General features: G+C 63.8%; 1 protein-coding gene across 2 annotated transcripts in view; it reads left to right on the top strand.

Moving 5' to 3' along the window:
• KIF26A (kinesin family member 26A) overlaps positions 1 to 20,556 on the top strand; it is a 41,800-nt gene extending 21,244 nt beyond the window's left edge. For both annotated transcript variants that reach the window (XM_074326809.1, XM_019747307.2), the window contains exons 4-16: positions 1,651 to 1,841; positions 8,309 to 8,498; positions 11,785 to 11,997; positions 12,530 to 12,623; positions 12,881 to 13,143; positions 13,239 to 13,422; positions 13,532 to 13,694; positions 13,989 to 14,151; positions 14,746 to 17,518; positions 18,276 to 18,481; positions 18,578 to 18,598; positions 18,962 to 19,112; positions 19,364 to 20,556. In XM_074326809.1, coding sequence (XP_074182910.1) covers positions 1,651 to 1,841; positions 8,309 to 8,498; positions 11,785 to 11,997; positions 12,530 to 12,623; positions 12,881 to 13,143; positions 13,239 to 13,422; positions 13,532 to 13,694; positions 13,989 to 14,151; positions 14,746 to 17,518; positions 18,276 to 18,481; positions 18,578 to 18,598; positions 18,962 to 19,112; positions 19,364 to 19,545 — 4,794 coding nt within the window. In that variant the 3' untranslated portion in view covers positions 19,546 to 20,556. The remainder of the gene's footprint in view (positions 1 to 1,650; positions 1,842 to 8,308; positions 8,499 to 11,784; positions 11,998 to 12,529; positions 12,624 to 12,880; positions 13,144 to 13,238; positions 13,423 to 13,531; positions 13,695 to 13,988; positions 14,152 to 14,745; positions 17,519 to 18,275; positions 18,482 to 18,577; positions 18,599 to 18,961; positions 19,113 to 19,363) is intronic.
• The last annotated feature ends 463 nt before the right edge of the window (positions 20,557 to 21,019 follow it).

Raw genomic sequence — 21,019 nt, 5'->3', positions numbered from 1 at the left:
GGGCCGGCCCTGGAGCACTCAGCCCGTGCCTGGAGCTTTCGCAGCCCAGGAAAAGACGCAGCCTCCAGTTCTTATTGCCCAGGTCTAGGCCTGGCTGACCCTCAGGAACGTTCCCCATGGGCTGGTGCCCATTCTGCCACGGGGTCTGCCTCCCAGCCACCGGCTGGGTCTGTCTCAGGTCTGTGTCCCCACCAGGCTGTGCGCTCCTGGAGAATAGATTTATTGAACACCTACTATGTGCCAGACACAGGGATATGCAGGAAACTGGGCCCCTCCAGGGCCCTCCTAATGCCCAGTAGGCACAGGTGCTGAAAGCTGGTGGAGTGAGAGTCAGGTGCTGGGTAGCTGAGCGTGGTGGTGTGACTCTGAGAAGCACTAGACAGATTGGGGGTGGCAAGGAGCGGTCAGAGGGCTGGGTTGCGGGGCAGGGCTAGAGAGGGAAAGGACTGAGTTCTGAGGGATGCATGGGAGTCCCTGCCCTGTGGGCAGAGGCAAGGCAGGTGGCAGGGCCTGGCGTGCTGGCACAGTGCCCAGTGAGGGCACTTTCCTGCTACTGACCTTGCGGCCCTGGGGGAGCAGCCGGTGCCCCGGGGGTGGTGGTGCTTGGCTTCAATCCAGCCTAAGGTTTGGGGCTCCCTGTGAACTTCTTGACCAACATGTTCTTTTCTGTGTCGCAAGAGGGGTTTAGAAGCCGGTGCCGACCATGGGCTGTGTGGGGGGAGACTCTGCCATGGTGAGGAGCAGTGCTTCCCTGAGATGGCAGGACCTCCTTCCAGAACATTCCTCCGGGGGCCCGTGTGGCTTTTTCTGCTGAAGTGCCTCCCTGGCCTCTGACTGTGTCATTTGGGAGGCCCCAAGTCTGTGGCACTTGGGAGACACTGGGCCCTCCAGAGCGTGGCTGCCACCTGGGCTCCTCAGCCACAGTCCCTGCTAGGTCTTCACAGAGGACGCCTCTGGCAGTGGTTGTGGACAGCACTGGGGCCAGGCCGTGGAGCCTGGGGGGCCTGGAAGGCTGTGTGCTGGGGCCCTTGGCGAAGGGGCTGGGCTGAGACAGGCCACGCCCCTGCCCTGCGGGGCCCCCCCCCCATCCAGCCCCTTCAGGGCCGGACATGTGCACATAAACCTCACGCGCGCTGGCCAGGTCTCCAGTTTGCTGGCGCCGTCCCGGGAACACGTAATTACATTTGTGCTTCATTACGAGGCTGCCCTCCTCTCTGGGATTTATTTTAGCTAATTAGTGGGAAATGCCAGAGTAGTGTTTCAGACGATGGGAACATCATACATTATCACACGTGGGGCAGTTAGCACTGTGACAAGTATTTATTGTGTTTTTTTTCTCTAATTATGCCTCTGGTTGCTCCCAGACTGACGGCCCTGGGGTGAGGGGTGTGGGGTCCCTGTCCATCTCTCCTGACCACTGTGGTCACTGCATTTCTGGGACTTGATGGGCGAGGGCTGGAAAGTCGGGTCCCAGAGTGGGCAACTGTGTCCCCCTCTGCCCTATGGGGCCCTGCCCGGGCAGACTGCCCCATGCCCCAAGCTGGCAGGATCTTGTACTGTGGGGCCCAGGGAGAATGCCAGGCTTTGGGGTGGGCAGGTGCCTGAGGCTGCGGGCGTCTCTCCCTCACGTGGCTCCCTCCTTCTCTGCAGGCGGAAGCTGCGGTGGCTGCGGTGGCAGTGGCAGACACAGTCCGAGACGGCCCCCCCGCCGTGGGCCCCGATGGTGTGTCAAAGATGTGGGGCCGCGGTGGGGCCTGCAGAACGGCCCTGGTCACCCCGGCCCCGAGCACCCTGGCGGGGGGCTCCACGAGCCCATCAACTGCAGCCTCCTTTTTCGTCAGGTACGTGCCCCTGGGTCTTCGTACAGGGCCTAGGCCTGCCTGGAGCAGCCTGGACAAGAACGTTTGGGGGTGCACCTCGGTTCCTGGCCCTGCTGGTCTGGGGGCCTCCCCAGGGATCCGTGGCCTCAGTGCTGCTGACTGAAGTGGAAGGAGGCCTGTGGGGCCACTGCGCCGACCTCCCACTGCACCCCATTGACAGCAGGGTCTAGTAGAGGCTTCTCACCCCAAGAGTGGGATGCAACCAAGAGACTGGTTTGAACCCAGTCTGCCCCTTCCAAGCTGCGCAGCCTTGGGCAAGTCACATAACCTCTCTGTGCCTCAGTTTCCTCACCTATCAGAATTGCCTGAGGTGCAGGGAGCTGAACCGAACACTGGCTGCACAGCTGAGGACTCTCAGCTGTGGGCATCCTGGGACCCGTCCTGGGCCAGCATGGGCGGGGGCCTCAGAGGAAGGCTGAGGTAGGCCTCAGGGCAGCTCCCCTGGGAGCGTGTGCTGGAGGGCAGGCTCAGCCAGACCCCACCGTCGCCCTCCCCCTCCTGGGTGGCTGCCGGCACATTCCACAGCTAGCCGTGCTCACAGTTGTTAGGTCTGGCTCCAGCGTCAGCCAGGAGCTCTCCCGTGTGGGAGTGGCGAGCCCGGGGTTTGCTCTCTGGGTGCCCAGGACCTGGTCTGGCCGTGGCCCTGCAGGTCCCAGGTCGTGGGGATGTCATTGGTGTGGATGAGGCTTGTCTGGCCAGGCCAGTGCAGGAGCCACGGTGTGTGGGGACAGAGCAGGGGAGCAGTCCTACCTGAGCCCTTGTGGGGCCCTGGGCTTCTGCAGACACAAGGCTGGTTCTCTTTCTGCGGATTACAGGGTGTCATGGCGCCAATGAGCAGGAATGGCAGGCCTGGCCTTGGGTCGCTTTCCCATTAGCAGCTCTGTGGGTGCTGAACTGCTCGGCGGAGAACCACATGGGTGCAGGACAGGCACCTTATCAGCGGGTCTGGGGGCTGCGCAGCCTGACTGGGGAGCGGCAGGTGGGGTGTGCGATGGGGCCCGGGGCTGGTGAACAGCGTCCAGCCCAGCGGGACCCACTGCTCCAATTAGGTGCAGAGAGCCCAGCGGGGACCCTCTGTCTGTGGGGTGGGTGGGGGTCTGCCCAGCAGGCTCAAGAGCTCCGTGCGGGGGATGGGAGAGACAGACAGGGCAGTTGAGAATGTCCTGTCCTGTTAGTCTCCCCCGGGGCAGTGAACACTTTGCATCAGGCCACAGTTTTGGGAGGGTCCAAGTCCGAGACCCCATGGAAAGGAAAACCTAGCAGCGCCAGGGGTCCTGGGTTCTGAGGGCCACACGAGCTCGTTAGCCACCCCGTGGCCCCCAGAGCGAGCACACCGCCTTTTGTCTGGAGCCTGGCAAGGCTGCTGCTGACCTTGGGAAGTTACCATAGAAACAGGCACATTAGGTTGGGGATGGGGGAGACATGTTTTCCGGGGGGGGGGGGGGCACTGCCGACTGCCATTACTTCCAGCCTGTTGGACGCTCCAAATCACAGTGGCTTTTTGAGGGTGTGGGCCAAGTTGGGGCGTGGTACCATCCTGACCTTTGCCTGACTTGGGCCTGAGACCCTCTGCTTTTTGGGGCCGTAGCACCCTTAACTGTGCGGTGAGATCGAATGCTCTGCAGCTCTATACATCCTCCCTTGTTTTTCGGGGGACTACGGCTCAGAGAGGGAAGGGGCTTGTTCAGAGTCTCTAGAAGACATGTTGTTGCTGGACCCCGCCCTGGCTGGGGCCTCAGGCATGCACTGAGCTGTGTTCCCACCTCCACCCCTGCTGGGGACTGGGAGGGACAGAGCTGACCCCAGCCCACGCCCTCCCCCTGGAAGTTTACTGCTAGTGGGGAGGGCATCTGCGGAGGCAGCCTTTGGCAGCATGGAGGCCGTGATGGCACAGAGCACAGTGCTGTTGCTGCAGAGGTGGGCTTTGAGGGTTGAGTAGGAGTCTGGCGTTTGCCAAGGAAAGGCAGAAGGGCGTGGGGGTTAGGAGTCTGGGTTCCCCACTGGTCCCTAAGCACTGCCCGTGGGCTGGCACTAGTCCCGGGTCCTGTCAAGGACTCTGAGCTCCTCACCCCTGTGCAAGGAGGCTGAGGTGGGGAGTGTTTGTGGGTGCCTGGTACCCAGGGTCTCATTAACGCCTATGGGGCGTGGAGCACAGGAGTGGGACCTGGCACCCTGCACTCCTCTGCTTGGTCTGGGGTGGCCGCTTGGCACAGCGGCCACCACTGTCACGGAGAGCTCAGTGCACCAGCCCCCACCAGAGCTCTGGAAAAGCTGAGGCTTGTGGGCCAGGCCCCATAATTACATTTTCTCCGGAGGCTGTGGTGACCTTGACGCTCCCTTCCTGAGCCCTCCCGCTCCCCATCTGTAACACCCTGTCCTTCCTGCCTCTGCAGGCTCCCCGCCTCCGAATGCCTCCTTAGCTCTCTCTCCTGCCCACTCTCTGGGCCTTTCTGGGGGCTCACCTCCTGGACCCTGAATCTTGATGCCTTCTGAAGTGGGGGTGTCCTCAGCAGGTATGGGGTGGGGTGGGGTTTCCTTCGGACGTCAGGACACCCCACAGCTCTCAGGTCCCCTCCCCGGCCCTCTGCAGCCTGTCGAGCCCTTTGCCCAGTGTCTGTCTGGAGAAGGTCAGGCCTGGAACCTAGCAGGGGTCCAGAACCAGAGTGGGTGCTACACAGAGGCACCCAGGCAGCTCTGGCTGGGCGCCCGAGGCAAGGTGGCTCTGGGGAGGGCTGTCCCTCACCTGCAGCGTGGGGTTGAGGAAGCCTCATGGCCCCTGGGTGACCTGGAACGTGCCAGCCATGGCAGGGGAAAGTCAGGGATACTGGGACCTTGGTCCCTGTCCTCAGGGGCAGCCCCGCACCCCTGGACCCTTGAGGGGAAGATCCTGGAGCTCTCAGGGCCTGTGGGTGGCAGCCCCCACCCCAGGTGGGTACAGGTAGGGGCGTGGGGTGCGGCCTGGTCCACCAGCCTCCTCACTGCCCAGTTAGGGAGCCCTGGGTTAGCCATAACTGACCCCACACATGTCTGAACCGTGTGTGGACCATGTGTCTCTTCGGTGTAATTAAGGGCCTTGCCATCAAGGCCAACTGCTTGTGAAATTACCTTCTTGTTTGGAAGAGGTAGTTTTTCATTGTAAAAAGGTGAAATATTCCTCTTCCCGTTTACATGAATCAGTGACCAGGGCCAGTGCGCCTGGGGAAGGCCTCTGGGATCGCAGTGAGAGGGCTGGTGGATGTTCCAGGATCCCATTCACGCACACACTCACCCACTCACTCATTCACTCTTGGTCGTGTCCTGAGCTTCCTATGTGTGCCAGGCCTGAGCTTGGCAAACACATGCCCTCCAGAGCCCCTGCCTGGTGGGCACAGCCTGTAAACCTGCGTCTCAGGGCAGGGAGGGTTCCTACAGCAGGAGGCACAGGTCTGAGGAAGCCCAGCTTGGGGGCATCAGGGCAGGCTTCCTGGAGGCAGTGTCCTCTGAGGACAAGGAGGGCTCTGTATGCTGGTGAAGTTCCTTCTTTTCCAAGTCCTCCCATCAGAGCCAGACCACTCAGACTTGCCCACACTCCCCCTACATGCCTCACCCCTGCAGCTCCCACCTTGGGCCCCCTGCTCCCCAACGATGCCGTGGGCACTCATGGTCCTGAGCATGGTGCTGTGTGTTCTTAGTCTCTGTGAGGCCCGGGGTCACCCCCCTACACTATCTCCATCCCCCTGCTCCGAAACCAGGTCTGACCCCCAAAGGCTGGGGTCCTAGAGGGCAGAGCAGGCCTGGTCCCCAGAAGCCCGCCCCTGGGCCGTGTCAGCCGAGGTGCACTAGCCAAGTAGCTGACGTGTCTGTCCCAGTTTACAGGGGCCTGGATTTCATCAAAGGAGAGAGTGCCTGTCCTTAGGCCTTGTTAATGCAGTGACGTGCCTTTGAGTCATGCCGGTGAGGCCAGCCTGTGAAAGCAGGGACCTGGGGGTTGGGTGGACTGGGGTACAGCTTCTCAGCTCCCAGCCCTCAGGCTGGGCTGATGATGGGCGGGGTGGGGAGGCGAGGGCGCCCGCATTAGGTCACCCCATGGGGTGGAGACGCCTGGCCAGTAACATCCCCGATGGCTGGGCTGGCGGGACCTCAGAGGACACAGGCCCTGCTCGATCTTGGAGGAACCCGGACACCTCATTCTGTGCCACTGCTGGGACCCCATGGGGTTTTGGGTGGGGCTGAGGTCCATCCTGCCAACCCCTGGCTCCTGAGGGTCACCACAGGTGCTGAACCCTCTGTGGCCTCAGGTGTGCCCATGGGACACAGCCCTGCCCTCTGGCTTTGGCCTCTGCAGACTAGAGGCTGCAGCCCAGTGTCGCTGTAGTGCCTCACCAGGGGTCCTCTCCAGCCTCCACGTCCTCTTGAGGTTTGGGGGTGTGGGTCAGGATGCTCTGCTCCCCACAGCCTCAGGGTCCCTAGCTGTGCACACCCAACCTAGAGAGGGGGCAGGGAGCCGCCTTTGGGGTTGGGGGACATGCTTCTGCCATCTGCAGACCTGTCCTGTCAACCTGGGAGCCGAGCCGACTTCTGTCAGTGCAGGCTGGTGCCTGGCGGGCCCTGTATGCTGCCCTTTCCCGAAATCCTGGGAACGGGCACCTCTGCCCCCATTCACATACGGGAAATGAGTCCACAGGGCTCCTTGACCTTTCCAGGCCAGTCAGGTCCAGGCCCTGCCTCCTTCCCTTTGCGCAGCCTGCCCTGCCCTGTGCCGCCCAGGTGGGTTGGAGGCCTCGTGTGCACCTACCTGCAGGCTCCACCCAGGCAGTTCCAGGCCGGTGGGGTGGAATGGGCTGCTGGACGCTCATGTGCTCCAGTCCTGCTGCAGCTTCGTCCCTGGGTGGTTGGCAGGAAGCTACGGCCTAACACACAGTGGTCGGGGGTCCCAGACAGGATGCCAGGGCTGGGGCAGGGGCAGCCCAGGAGCCGAAGCTCTGAGGCGATGGCCTGGACCCCCCAGCCCCTGCCCAGGCCGCCTGGTCCCGCCCTCCCTGGTGGCTGCTCTGTGACCCTGACTCACCCTGCGCCCAGGCCATGCTGGTCACCTCTGTTCTAGCCACTGTTCTGCCTCAGGCCAAGGGGGACTAGGGGCTCTTCTGTGCGGCAGGTTTTGAGGTTTATAAGTGCATGGGCTCGGGCGGGAATCGGGTTAATGCCTGCTTGTGGCTGAGGGCGCCCCTGTTGTCTGGGTAGCTCATGGGCTCCACTCCCGGACAGCGCCCCCACCTGCCTCTGCGGGCACCCCCCGCGGCTCCTGCCACCGCTCTATAAAGGCTCCGGCAGGCATCGTAGATTACTTTTATTTTCTGCGATGACACCTCACTAGGAGGAAAGCTGTCCCTGGGGTCTCTTAAAAGACAACTCCTATTAAAGATGAGAGGCGTTGAGCAAATGGCCGGCGTAGGGGTGGCGTTCTCGAGTTGGGGAGGAGGACAGAAGAGGCAGAGGCCTGAGGCCCTGGGGGAAGGAGGGCGGGCTCTGTAGGGTGTGGGAGAGACAAGCAGGTGGGGCCGCCTGGGCACTGGGGAGGAGTGTGTGTCCTTTCACATGTGTCACCCCGCATCACCTGTGCGGGAGGTGTGGGGGGACCCACAGCGTAGGAGAGGGGCTGGGGGTTGCGTGCTGGGCCGACTGGAACTTGGGGCGGTTGGAAGTGGGCTGGAGAGCTGTGGCCCAGGAGTGCAGTGTGCGTGTGTGTGTGCAGGGTCCCCTTGGAGTCCCAGAGAGCAGTTCTCAAATCTGCACCCGCGTTCCTCAGCCCCAGGGGGTCAGGGTGTCTTCACCTCTGCAGGGTCCCTGGGGAAGCCGGGGCTGGCAGGGCCACGTGGCACAGGGCTGAGGTGGTGAAGTGGGAAGGGGCAGTCAGGGCTCGCTGGAGGCTGAGGCAGCAGGGTGGCATCTCCGGTAGGTTCTGGGGCGCTGGGGAGGGCACTGAGGCGTGTGGGGGTGTGGCGACACAGCCCTCGGTACTGAGCTGTCCTGTGTGTGGCACTGAGGTGGGGGCCTTGGGTGCATTGACTCTTCAGGGCCGCACATGGGGCCTCTGGTCACATCACCCCAGGACAGAGATGGGGAAACTGAGGCACAGAGAGATGACGTCAGCATGCCTGGGTCCCCTGGGAGTGGCTGGCACATCCCGACCCCTACAGCAGATGCTGGATTGGGGACGTGGCAGGTGGAGATTTGTGGGAAGAGGAGACACTCCGTGTAGTTGGAGTAGGGCGTGGGGTCCCTGCTCTGTCACCTGGCCTGGCCTGCTCTGGGCAGAGCTTCCAGGGACCAGGGCCCCCTGGTTGGCTGGGGAGAAATGAAGTATGGGCTATGCAGCTGCGTTTAGGCAGGAGGGTGACAGGGACAGCTCTGAGCCCCCCTCACCAGCCCCTCTCCCCTCCCCTCTGCAGGGCCGCCCAGAAGCTCAGCCTGGCCTCCAAGCGCAAGAAGCCGCACCCTCCGCCGGCCCCTGCCACCCGTGGCACCTCCACCTACCCCACGGACTTCAGTGGGGTCTTGCAGCTGTGGCCACCCCCTGTGCCCCCCTGCTTGCTCAGGGCCGCCTCCAAGGTCAAGGACAACCCCAGCAGTGTCGGCAAGGTAAGCCAGCCCTGATTTGGGGGTGACATCCAGGGGAGGGGTAAGGCCAGGGGTGTCTGAGCAGGTGCAGGGAGGAGGTATGGGGGAGATGGAGGCTCCTGCTTCCCTCTCCCAGGTTGGACACAGGTGGTCAGCAGGGGTTCAGATGGGGAGACTGGAGCCCACTGGTCAGAAGGGCCTTGCCCAGTCACAGAACAGGCCGGCGGGCTCCTGGCCACCCCTGGCTCTGACCCCTGGCTCCTGGCTCCTTTCCGTTTTCATCCTGGCCCCTTCTGGGTTGCCGGTAACTGTGCCTGAACCGAGATCTGCGAGCACACGTGTGCTTGTCAGCCTGTGAAGTGAGAGGTGGGCTGTCTGTGCCCATGGGGGCATCGTCTCTGTGTCCCCCCGGGGGGGTTGCTAGAGTGGGGACCTCAGCCCCCCCAGGCCAGTGGGAGGACACTGCAACCTAGACAGAGCCAACTGGCTGTCGGGGAGTGGTTTTCAACAACTCTGGGTCTGACTCTGACCTTGGCCTGGTCACTCGGCCTGTCTGTAGCTGTGTCTGCAAACGGGTGGGGTGGGGTGGTGCCGGTGTCCTGGGTGGGCAGATGGGGGCTAAGCTCTGCAGCACACACCCCTGTTCTGTGCCACTCCTGTGCTACTTGGGGCCCCCACAGGTTCCCCACCACCTTCTCCCGGGGCCCCCACCCAGGAATTCCACCCTGCTCCGTAGTAGACTCTCCACCTCTGCTCTTGTCCTTGAGGCAAGCAGCCCTGGCCACCGCCTAGTTCTCTCACCACCCCCTCCAGACCCCCCCTTTTTTTTACACAAACGTCTCAGTCAGAAATGCCTCCTGAAAGGCATTTAATATTGTCACAGAAAAGAAATTAGATTGCTGACATTAATGTCCTACTTAAGGTTAATTCATCATCTCACGTATTAAAAAGACATCCCGTGGCAGTGGACACCGAGCGCCCCTCCCCCTCCCCCTGGCTTGGGCCACCTCCCAGGAGTGGAAGCCCTTTTTTATGCACAATGTGTTTTTTACTACCTGGCAGCTATTCAGTGGGGCTTTGTGATATCTGAACATTTAGGGGACAGACTGCTGCCTGTATTTCACCGCAGCAGTGACAGGATTCTCCCAGACAATGGCCCACGCATTTAGCAGGGCTGGGCCGTGCTGCAGGCTGGACAGCCCTTGTCCCCACAGTGGGCCTGCCCCACTACCTGCTAGAAATCCTCTCCAGGCTGCAGAACCCATTTGGTTCCTGAAGCAGCCAGGAGTTCACGCTGAAAAAAATTGCCAAAAATGACTGGGAAGGGCACATTTCACGTGCTTGGCAGTCGCGTTTGGGAATGAAATAGTCTTGTTCATGTCGTCAGGGAATAAAGGCATAGATTCCAGCCTAATGGAGCCGGGGTGGAGGCGCCGAGCGCCGTTGGGAAGTGCTCTGTGCTCCCTGCGGACGTGGCCCTCACTGCCAGGGTTTGCAGGTCTGTGTGCTCGCCAGGGAAGAGATGGCGCGTCCTGCCATCCACCCACGGTAAACCAATTTTGCTGGCATCATGTATCTGTCACTTACAATTAAGTCCGCAAAAAATCTTGGCTCTGAGATGACTCTGGTAATTTGATTTCCACTGTGGTGGAGAAATTGGAGGTCTCCACCTCCGACTGGAGGTGCAGGGCGGCCGAGGTGTTCTCCAGCAGAAACCCCATCTTCTGCCTTCTCCCAGGAGGCACCCTGATTCATCGTGGCTCCCCCCTCAGAACCTGCCCATGGCCGCACAAGAGGTGCTGTCTGGGGGGGTTGTTTTGGTGCAGGTTTGAGGGCATCTTGGTCCCGAGCCCCCCTCCCCGCTGAACCTCCTGCTCCCTCAGGAGTGAGGGAAGGGCTGGACCGGCCACCAGGAAGCTGAGTCTCCAGCATGGGGGGACATGTTTTTGTGTCTGTTTTGGTGCTTTGGGGACACACGAGCAGAGGCTGCCTGGTCACCTGCTCCCTGAGTTGAGACCTGCTCTGTCCCCTCCCTGCCCACCCCCTCCACCCCCATCCCCGCCTCAGTCCATCCCACCCCTGGATTCCAGGGTCCTCCTCCTCCCCAGCTGGTCATTCTGATAGGATTTCCTCTGCTGACCCGAATCCTGCCAGCATGCTGGTGTGAGTTTGGACCAGCCCCCCCTTTCTCCTGGGGCATCTGCCCAGGCCTGTTTCCCCTTTGGGACATGTCACACACTCCCGCTACCTCCCCTCTGGCCGAGGGCTGGGAGCTGGGAGCAAGGGCCCTGGAGAGGTGAAGCTGCACTGAGATGTCTGGCGGTCTGGGGCGTGGGGGCTCCCCTCCTCTTAGCCCCTCTGTCACTGGTCCCAGCCCCAGTCCCTGGTCGTCCCCCCTCGAGCTGCACTACAATTTACTGAGCTGGCCTCCAGGTTGGGAGTGGAGGGGCCCAGGGCGGGCTGGGCTCTGAAGCAGCCCCTGTCCTCCCTGTCAGGTGGAGCACAGGTTGTGGGGCTCCTAGGACCCCCAGGACCCCTGAGCACAGCCCTTTTGGGAGGAGCGTGGGCCGGGCCTGGAGCCTTCCTTTGGGGGGAGGGTCTTGCTGTGCCCTCTCTGGCCTCTCTGTCCCTTTCTCCCTTCACTCAGATTTGGGGTTTGGGATTTCAGGAGTCTACTCCCAAGCTGTGACTTGGGCAAGACAGCCTACCTGTCAGCCTGTCCCTCTCTCTAAAAGGCGTTCAAGGTCCTGGGGGTGGGGGTCGCCATGTGGCAGCTCCCCGGGGAAGCTGGCCGAGCTGTGGGTGCTTGTGGGGGGTGATTTGCTCTCAAACGTTCTGTGCCTCTGGGCTCAGGTCCCTGGATAGCCCGCTCTTCCTCCCAGTCAGCGTGAAGGTGTGGAGGAACCCCAAATTGGGGGCAGGAAGGCACAGTCCCGTGCTTGTATCTGTGTCCACTGGGACCATCCTGCCCTCCCCCCATCCTGCGTACCCCTGCCCTGGGCTCCCCCACCCTGTCCTGTGCCCCCTTCCCTTGCCCTGTCCCCCCTCTGTCCTTTGTCCTGTCCCATCCATGCTCACTTGCCCTGCACTGGCCAGCCTTCCCTCTGGCCAGCTCGCTTTCTACCTGCCTCACTGACCTCATACGGGACCCACTGGCCCAAGAGCAAGGCGTGGGTGGGTATTCACATTCTTGCAGCGGGGATTCCCAAAAGCTGATGCCTGGCCTGCTGTCCCAGCTGTCCCGGGGCTCCCCCTGCCATGGCTGGGTGGCTGGCTGCTCAGGTGCCCGCTCCACCCACGTCCCTAGGTGAAGGTCATGCTGCGAGTCTGGCCGGCTCAGGGGGCCCAGCGCTCAGCCGAGTCCACGTCCTTCCTGAAGGTGGACCCACGGAAGAAGCAGGTGACCCTCTATGACCCGGCTGCTGGGCCCCCAGGCAGCGTGGGTCCCCGTCGCACTGCCACCACCTTGGTCCCCAGGCTGTTTACCTTTGATGCGGTCTTTCCCCAGGACTCAGAGCAGGTGAGGGGGCATCCTGGGGGCCTGGGCCACGGGGTCGCACCATGTGTTTCTGTGCCGGTGAGCAGGAAGGAGCCAGCGAGAACCCGTAGCCCAGGCAGGCGGGTCGGGCACAGCCCAGGGCAGGCCACCGTGTCCTCTTTCCTCTTCCCCATGGGCCTGGCCCACCGGTGACCCCCAGCTCCTGGCCTGGTTCTCAGGCCTGGTTCCCGAGGAAGAGCCGACCCTCTGTGGGAGTTGCCTGACCAGTCCTGTGTGTGAGGCTGTGCGTCCTGTGTGTGACCCTCCTGTGACCACGCGTGTACTGTTTCTGGGTCCCGGCTGTGTCCATGATGTGTGAATTGGGTGTACACGCGTGTGCCTGTCTGTCAGCTGCGCTGCCTGTGTTGTATGTCTGTCCTGCCTGAGTGTGTGCTCTGTACACCTAGAGATCTCCATGTCATTGGTCCTGGTGTCCAGCCAGGCCACCTTGTGGTGGGAGGCTGGGTGACAGTCCCCTGACCTGGTGCCTGCCTGACTCTGTGCCCTCCCCCAGGCTGAGGTCTGCTCCGGGACGGTGGCTGATGTGCTCCAATCAGTGGTCAGTGGGGCTGACGGCTGCGTTTTTTCCTTCGGGCACATGAGCCTTGGTATGTGCCCCCCATCGTCCACTGTGTAGTCGCTGGGTCCCCTTTCCGGGTGGGGACGGGGATATGGGCGTATCCCACATGGGCAGTCGGGCACATGGGGTAGGGGGAGCCGAAGCCCTGCAGGCCTGGAAGGCAGAGCCTCGGAGCAGGTCAGAGGTGGCCTCCGGTCTCAGGGAGGCACCACATGGTCTGGCTGGGCTGTGAGGGCTGGTCAAGCTGAGCTTGGGGTGGGCCTGACATGCCGGCATGGCCCCCAGGCAAGTCCTACACTATGATCGGGACGGACAGCTCGCCCCAGAGCCTTGGCATCGTGCCCTGTGCCATCTCCTGGCTCTTCAGGCTCATCGACGAGCGCAAGGAGAGGACAGGCACCCGCTTCTCGGTCCGCGTCTCGGCCGTGGAGGTGTGCGGCCAGGACCAGAGCCTGCGGGATCTGCTGGCCGACGTAGCCTCTGGCAGCCTCCAGGACGCCCAGTCTCCAGGCGTGTACCTGCGGGAAGACCCCGTCTGTGGGGCGCAGGTACTGGTGCCGTCACGCGGGGAGCAGGTTGGTGGGGAGCAGGGGCTGCGGCTCGGCCCTGAGCCACTAAGGCGTGTTCCCTTTACTGGCTGCAGCTGCAGAACCAGAGTGAGCTGCGGGCGCCCACGGCCGAGAGAGCGGGCTTCTACCTGGACGCAGCCCTGGCTGCCCGCAGCACCAGCCGGGCCGGCTGCAGTCAGGACGCCCGGCACAGCTCCCACCTGCTCTTCACGCTGCACGTCTACCAGTACCGCATGGAGAAGTGCGGAAAGCGGGGAAGTAGGTGTCCACCTGCAGGCCGTGCTGCTGCAGCAGGCTGGGTCAGGGGTCAGGGGCCCAGGGTCTGGGGTCCAGCCGCCCTCCTCATGTGCCTGCCCTGTGGTTTCAGTGTCTGGAGGCCGCAGCCGCCTGCACCTCATCGACCTGGGCAGCTGTGAGGGGGTGCCCAGACGGGGCGAGGAGGCCCCCGGGGGCCCCCTGTGTCTGTCGCTGTCTGCTCTGGGCAGTGTCATCTTGGCTCTGGTCAGTGGAGCCAAACACGTGCCCTACAGGTGAGCGGTGGGCTCTTCGGTGGTCACTGGCCTGGATGTCCCCTGGGGAGCCAGCTGAGCGCGGGTCAAGCATGTCCAGTGTGTCCAGCCCCTGAGCTCACGGAGCCTCATTACCTAAGACCTGGTGAGGGCATCTCAGTGCCCAGGGGGCAGGGGACAGAGGTGGATGGCACGGCCCTGGCCTGCAAGAGGCCTGCCATTCTCCCTCTAGCCTTGCAGCCCCCCGTGCCCAACCTGCCACCGTGACATCCCCCTCTCTGGGCCCCCAGCCTCTGAAGTCCCCTCTGCCCCCAGGGAGCACAGGCTAACCATGCTGCTGCGAGAGTCCCTGGCCACTGCCAGCTGCCACAGCACCATGATCGCCCACGTGTCAGATGAGCCGGCCCGCCACGCTGAGACCCTCAGCACTGTGCAGCTGGCCGCCCGACTCCACCGTCTGCGCAGGAAGAAGCTCAAGGTCGGCCCCACCTCCTGCCCGTCCCCCCCACCTGAGGGCCCCCACCTGGCGTGGTTGGGGAGCTGGATGCCCAGCCCTGCTCAGACTCCCTGTGTGCCTTGGGGTCACAGGGCTGAGCACCTGGCTGTGCCCAAGGTCACCCGGATGCCCTGACCAGAACTGGAGCTACTTCCAAGGGGGCCTTAGTGGGTAGCCAGGGCAGCCTGGCGGGATCCCTGTGGCCTGTGCCCCTCCTGGGCCTGGTTCCCTGGCACCGACCAGCAGGGCACTCCTGGGGTCAGCGGGACCTGGGTTTGGATCCTGGATTCACAGATGTGCGCCCTGTGGCCATGGGCGAGTATTCTTGCTTCCATGGTTCGGTCCTTGCTGTGTCCTTGGAAGTCTCTCAGAGGATCAGTTATGCTCGGTGCCTGACTTTTAGTGCTGCCCCAGTGCTTGGTGGCCGGGGCCGGTGGCTGCTGCTGTCCTTTCCTTCATTGGAGTGTGTCCTGTACCACTGGGTGCATGGTGGGGTGGGTGGGGCAGGGCGGGGCCAGATGGGAGGAGGCAGCGGGTGGGGCCGCACTCACACTCTGGGGCCTGCTCTGCCCCCAGTACGCATCCAGCTCCTCAGGCGGGGACAGTTCCTGTGAGGAAGGCCGTGCCCATCGTCCCCCGCCCCTGCGACCGTTCCACCCCCGCTCCGGGGCCCCGGACCCTGACCGCCTCGCCCCCGGCTCGCCCGGTGACCCCGACCACTCGTCCAGCAGCGAGCAGTCGTGCGACACCGTCATCTACGTGGGGCCCCGTGGAGCGGCCCTGTCGGACCGCGAGCTCACAGACAACGAGGGCCCGCCTGCTTCTGTGCCCATCGTCCCGGCACTGAGCTGCCCGCCCTCCCGGGGACCTCGAGATGCTGACCACTTCCGCTGCAGCACGTTCGCGGAGCTGCAGGAGCGGCTGGACGGCATCCACAGCACGGATGGAGCCCCGGCCGGCTTGGCCCGTGGGGACAGGAAGCCCTCGATGCCCGAGACCACGGCCCCCAGGACGGCGGTAGGCGCCCCACTGGCTGCCAGCACACCACGTGGCAGCCACAGCCCAGATGCTCACCGGAGCGCCCCGGAGCCCTGCAAGGCCAGCAGTGACCAGAGGGAGGACGGCAGTACCAGGCCTGAACTGCCCGTGCTGGACAAGGCCATGGCGGGGGGCGGCAGGAGGCCACTGCCCAGCCCAGCCCCTCCGCCACCCGGGCAGCTGGAAGCTGGCAGAGCCCCAGATGAGCCCAGGGGAGGGGGCGCCGACGGCGTTGTCCGGACACCCCCAGTGGGCATGAGCGGGCAGGTGGATCGCCTGTGCCCATCCGCACGTGGCCGTCTGGAGCGGGGCCTGCTGACCACCACGGTGACACTGCAGCAGCCAGTGGAGCTGAATGGCGAGGACGAGCTGGTGTTCACGGTGGTGGAGGAGCTTTCCCTCGGCGGGCTCGCGGGCCCCGGCCGCCCGGCCAGCCTGGCCAGCTTTGGCAGCAGCTGCTCCCTGCAGGCCCTGGCCTCGGGTTCGAGGCCCGTGAGTATCATCAGCAGCATCAATGATGAGTTTGATGCGTACACGTCGCAGGCGCCCGGCGGCAGTCACGGCTCCTCCATCAGCTCCTGGCTCAGCGAGGTCAGCGTCTGCACGGCCGACAGCCTCGGGCCCACTCCGCGGCCGCCCTCCAGGGCCAGCCCGGACCCTTTCAGTCCCGACTCGCCAGCAGGCCCCGGCCCTCTGGGCCCTCCTATCCTGGACAGCCCCCTAGAGGTCCACAGCTTTGTGTTCTCAGAACACGACAAATTGGACGGTCCTGGCTGCATGGCTGGCACAGCCCCCACCCAACCTGGCAGGGTGCCCCAGGACGCGTCTCCACAGGGGGCAGCCCCAGCACAGACCATCCACTCCAGCCTTCCCCGGAAACCCAGGACTACCTCCATGGCTGGTCGCACGGGCTGCCCTCGCCTGGCCCTGAGCCCGCCTGGCCCTGGAGGCCTGTTTGAGGACCCCTGGCTGCTCCGGGCAGGTGAATGTGGCCCACTCCAGGTGGCCTGTGCCAACAGGGCCCCCAGCCCAGCCCCAGTGCTGGCTTGTGCCCAGAGGGTGGTGGACGGCTGTGAGGTAGCAGTCCGCAGGCCAGAGGCTGTGGCTCAGATCCCACCACTGCGGAGGGGGGCCACTACACTGGGTGTGACCACGCCTGCCACATCCTGTGGGGACGTTCTGGCTGAGGCAGTGATCTGCTCGGGCCGCCCAAAGGCCACCCCCAGCAGCAAGAAGAGTGTGGCTCCCAAGGGGGGCCCTGTTCCGAGGCCTGGCGGGGTGACCCCGCCAGCCCCACCCGTGCGTAAGTCCAGCCTGGAACACAAGTCCAGCCCCGCACCAGCCCCTCCCCCAGCTGGGGGGCTGACTCGGGCAGGGGCTGCCACCCTTTTCCGGGGGGAAGAGGAGGGCAGGCCCAGTGGCCGGTCTGACCACTCCATCTCCAGGGCCACGTCCAGCCTGAAGGCCCGGGCTGGCAGGGCAGAGGCCACATTCCGTCCAGCTGCCCATGGGTCTCTGGAGCGGTGTGAGGGCCTGGCACTCGGCAGCAGCAAGGCCAAGGACGCCACTGCGAGGCCGGCCCGGGCAGTGCCCAGGTTGGGTGTGCCACCCTCCAGCCCTGTGCCTGGGCCCACTTCTGCCTGTAGGGCCAGCCCGGCCAAGAGTGTGGGGGCCCCTAAACCTCCAGCTGGTGGGGGCAAGAGCCGCAGCCTGGCCACCAGTGGGTCAAGGGCTGTGGGTGCTCCTGTGAAGCCACTGGCCCCTGTGGCAGGCAGGACCCCTGGTGGTCCTGTGACAGGTCCCAGGGCGGCCCCACGAGTGACACCTGGCATCGGGGCCAAGGCTAGCCGGGGCACCATCATGGGCACTAAGCAGGCGCTCCGGGCCACTCACAGCCGAGTTAACGAGCTGGCAGCCAGCGGAGCCCCCGGCAGAGGTGGCCCCTCCTGGGGCTCAGCTGACTCGGACAGTGGCAATGACAGCGGGGTGAACATGGGCAGGGAGCGGCCACCTGCGGGCCCTGCGCTGCCGTCTCCCTACAGCAAGGTGACGGCCCCACGGCGGCCCCAGCGCTACAGCAGCGGCCACGGCAGCGACAACAGCAGCGTGCTGAGCGGGGAGCTCCCGCCGGCCATGGGCCGCACTGCCTTGTTCTACCATAGCGGTGGCAGCAGCGGCTACGAGAGCATGATGCGGGACAGCGAGGCCACCGGCAGTGCCTCCTCCGCCCCCGACTCCATGAGCGACAGTGGGGCTGCCTCCCCGGGCTCCCGCTCCCGAAGCCTCAAGTCCCCCAAGAAGAGGGCCACAGGTGGGTGTGGTGCCAGCCCTCCCTGGGCACAGCCCCCTGCAGTTCATAAAGCTGGGAGGTGCCTGACAGCTGGGCACAGCCTTCGCTGATCCCAGAGGTACACAGCCCCCGGCAGTGGGTCAGACGTGCCTGGGGCTTTACGCTACAGAGTCGCCCGCAGAGCTGTACAGTTTATAAACACCTGTATATGTCCTCCGCCGCAGAGGCTGGTTCCCATCCCCGTCACAGTGGTGGTCACGATGAGGCATGGGGAGCCGGGAGAGGGCTTGCAGTGGGGGCTCCAAGCCTGGCCCTCCCTGTCAGTGCCCAGCTCCCTGGAAGCCCCCACCAGGGCTGCTCCTCCCTCCCTGGACCCCCCACCTCTGGGGACCTGGGTGGGATGGGCCAGTTCCTCACACTGTACGTGGTTGGTGGGGTCAGGCCATCGGCTCGTGTGGTGGGGGGGCGGGTGGGCAGGCTCACTCTAGGGACCGAGCTGAGGTTGGACAGCAGCAAGCCAGAGTGGGGAGCAGGATGGGCGTCTGGAGATAGGAGCCTGGGGGCCTGGCTCACGGGTCTCTTCCGGGGGAGCAGGAGCCAGGGAGGTTGTGAGTTAGGGTATCGTGTGGGGGATGGGAGACTGAGGGTCCATCTGCTCTGCCGGGCAGGGGTGCTAGGCTGAAGATTTCTGGTGTGGGCCTCTGTGCTCCGTCCCTGTCAGGACCCTGGTCTGGGCCAGGCTGTTGGTCCACTCACTCGGGGCCCTGCTCTGTCCCAGGTCTGCAGCGGAGACGGCTGATCCCTGCCCCGTTGCCGGACACTGCTGCCCTGGGCCGCAAGCCCAGCCTCCCCGGGCAGTGGGTGGACCTGCCCCTGCCCCTTGCTGGCTCACTGAAGGAGCCCTTTGAGATCAAGGTGTACGAGATTGATGACGTGGAACGTCTGCAGCGGCACCGCCCACCCCCAAGGGAGGATCTGGCCGAGGTCAGGGCTGGTGGCGGGAGGCTCTGGCAGGGCAGGTTGGCCCCTGGCGGTGTGGCTGGGCAGCCCGCTGACTTCACCTTCCCCTCTTGTCCACAGCCCTCCCAGGATGTGGAGAAGGTAGGAACAGGCCCTGAGCCCATGGTGGCCCCTGATGCCCCTTGCACCCAGAGTGGGTGGCTGGAGGGGTCCTGAGGCCACCACCATTGTTCCCTGGAGTTGCACAGGATGGGGGTTCCCACAGCCATGCCCACTTGTCCTGGGCTAGGTTCCACAGGCCCTGGCAAGCTGCTTTGGGAGCACCTGGTTTGAGCCTCACCTGTGGGGCCCAGGACCTACCCATGCCCACCTTTGAGACCCCACTATGCTCCTGCCCAGACCTGGAGGGTAGAGGGAGGATGGCCAAGGCTGGGGCTGCCAGGAGCCCCTGGGGGGTGGGCCGTCCTTGGGCCTGAGCCCACCCTGCCCTCCCCTGCTGTCCAGGGCCTGATGTGCGTCAGTGCGAAGCTGAGGCTGGCTGAGCACAGGCAGCAGAGGCTGCGGGACGTCCAGACCCGGCATGAGCTGCTCTGCGAGGAGCTGGCCGAGACACAGGGCCGGCTGATGGTGGAGCCTGGCCGCTGGCTGGAGCAATGTGAGTCCCCCCTCTGCTGGCTGGAGCACTGAGACCCCTGCCGGGAGGCACAGGCTTGCAGGAACCCGTCCACATGTGTCCCAGCTCCCCAGGCTGGCCGCTCCCCCCTGGAGCTCCAGTGCGCTCCTTACCATGTGGCGGGATGTCCCTTTCCCTCGGCCCCACAGGGACCTGGAAGCCAGGAAGGCACAGAAGCACTTCCTTGGCCCTGCGGGGCCGGCCCTGACCAGCTGCCTGCTGTCCCCCCGCAGTCGAGGTGGACCCTGAGCTGGAGCCCGAGTCGGCCGAGTACCTGGTGGCCCTGGAACGTGCCACAGCCGCCCTGGAGCAGCATGTGAACCTGTGCAAGGCCCACGTCATGATGGTCACCTGCTTTGACATCAGTGTCACCGCCCCTGCTGCCACTCCGGGGCCACAGGAGGTGGACGTCTGAGCCTGGGCAGCAGGACTCGGGAAAGGGACGTGCAGGGGTGTGAGGATGGGACGTGGGGTGGAGTGAGAATGTGGTGGGGGTCGGAGGGATGAGGATGCAGGGGGCCAGTGCAGGACGGGGTTCCAGTGGTGATGGAGCATGAAGGAGGGCAGGGCCGGCCGAGTGGTGTAGGCAGGGAGTGAGTGTGCATGAGACAGGTGACAGGTGACGTCGCCACCCAGATGGCAGCGCAAGTGCCTTTAACCTGAATTTCTTGGACTTCTTTTTGCGTTTGGTGCTAAGGACCCCGGACAGCAGCAGGTGTGCCCAGGCCCCCGGTGGGGCGGGTGGGGGTGCTGGCTGTGTGACAGGCAGAGGGAGGTCTTGCCCTCTTTACAGCCGAGCAGCTTCCTGCAGCAGCAGCAGCCGGGCCCCAGCCTCTTTCAGGCTTCAGATTGCTTTTCCTTCGCAGCAGTCTCTTGGCAGAGCCCACCTTAAGGGTCTCAGGCCCCTTGGTCAGCACACAGCTGCTTCTGCGGGTCCTCCTGCCCCGAGGACCTGCTCTGTCCCGAGGACACGGGAGGGCAGTGCCCCAGGGCTGAACCCAAGTCACATGTCGCCTTCTTCCACGGCAGGAATTCTTACCAAAACCACAAGCAAAAAAACAAAACCAACACACAAAAAATGGAGAGATAAGGGTTTTGTAAGGTTCTGTTAGGTTCATATTTTTATATCATTTTGCCTATAAGCGGTCTTTGCAGTGGGAATTTGAAAACAAATGCTCTATGTTTTTATGGTTTTCTATGGCGGTGTCCCTCAGGCCGGGCTCTTTCTGGGGGGCACCCTGGGCAATCCTCAGGAGGCATTTCCCAAGTGCAGACCAGGGGTGAGCCTGCCAACGTGGCATTTCCGTCACAATGGGCTGTTTTCTGGCTGTTGTGCGTTTTCTAGGGGTGTCCACAACTTTGTACACATGTGTAGATAACATCTTGCTATAGCTTTTATTTGTGAATAAAAGACACACTGATTGTTCACGCTGCTCCTGAGTTCGTGGGCGTGCTGCCCTGCGAGGGTCCTGGGCAAGGGGTCCCCAGGGCGTCCACAGGGCCTGAGGGCTTCCAGATAGCAGGGATCTCTCCCTGTGCCCACAAACCCTGCAGCATCCATGCTGGACCAGCCTTGTAGGCGACGGACCGACTGTGGCAGGCGGTGCCTCCTGGGGCACCAGATTCAAACCCCCATATCCTCTCTGTCCCCATATCCTCTCTGTCCCCCTTCCCGAGCCACTGTCTTGAGTCACCCAGTTCTTGGCGTCCCGAGGCTGGGGCAGGGAGGCAGGCGCTGGGCTAGCAGGAAACTGCATTTTCTGCTGGGCTCCTGCCTCCCTTCCCAGGGGTTATGTTAGCTAGGGAAATTGAGCCAGGGGTGAAGCGACCTGTGGAGACCCTTGGTCTCCTCCCTTCGTCCCCGACTGCCTTTGCAGGTCAGGCAGCAG

This window comes from Rhinolophus sinicus, linkage group LG03 (genome assembly GCF_036562045.2).
Source record: "Rhinolophus sinicus isolate RSC01 linkage group LG03, ASM3656204v1, whole genome shotgun sequence".
Classification (NCBI taxonomy): Eukaryota; Metazoa; Chordata; class Mammalia; order Chiroptera; family Rhinolophidae; genus Rhinolophus; species Rhinolophus sinicus.
The sequence above is the reverse complement of the archived record's forward strand: the minus strand, read 5'-3'. Positions and strand labels throughout refer to the sequence as shown.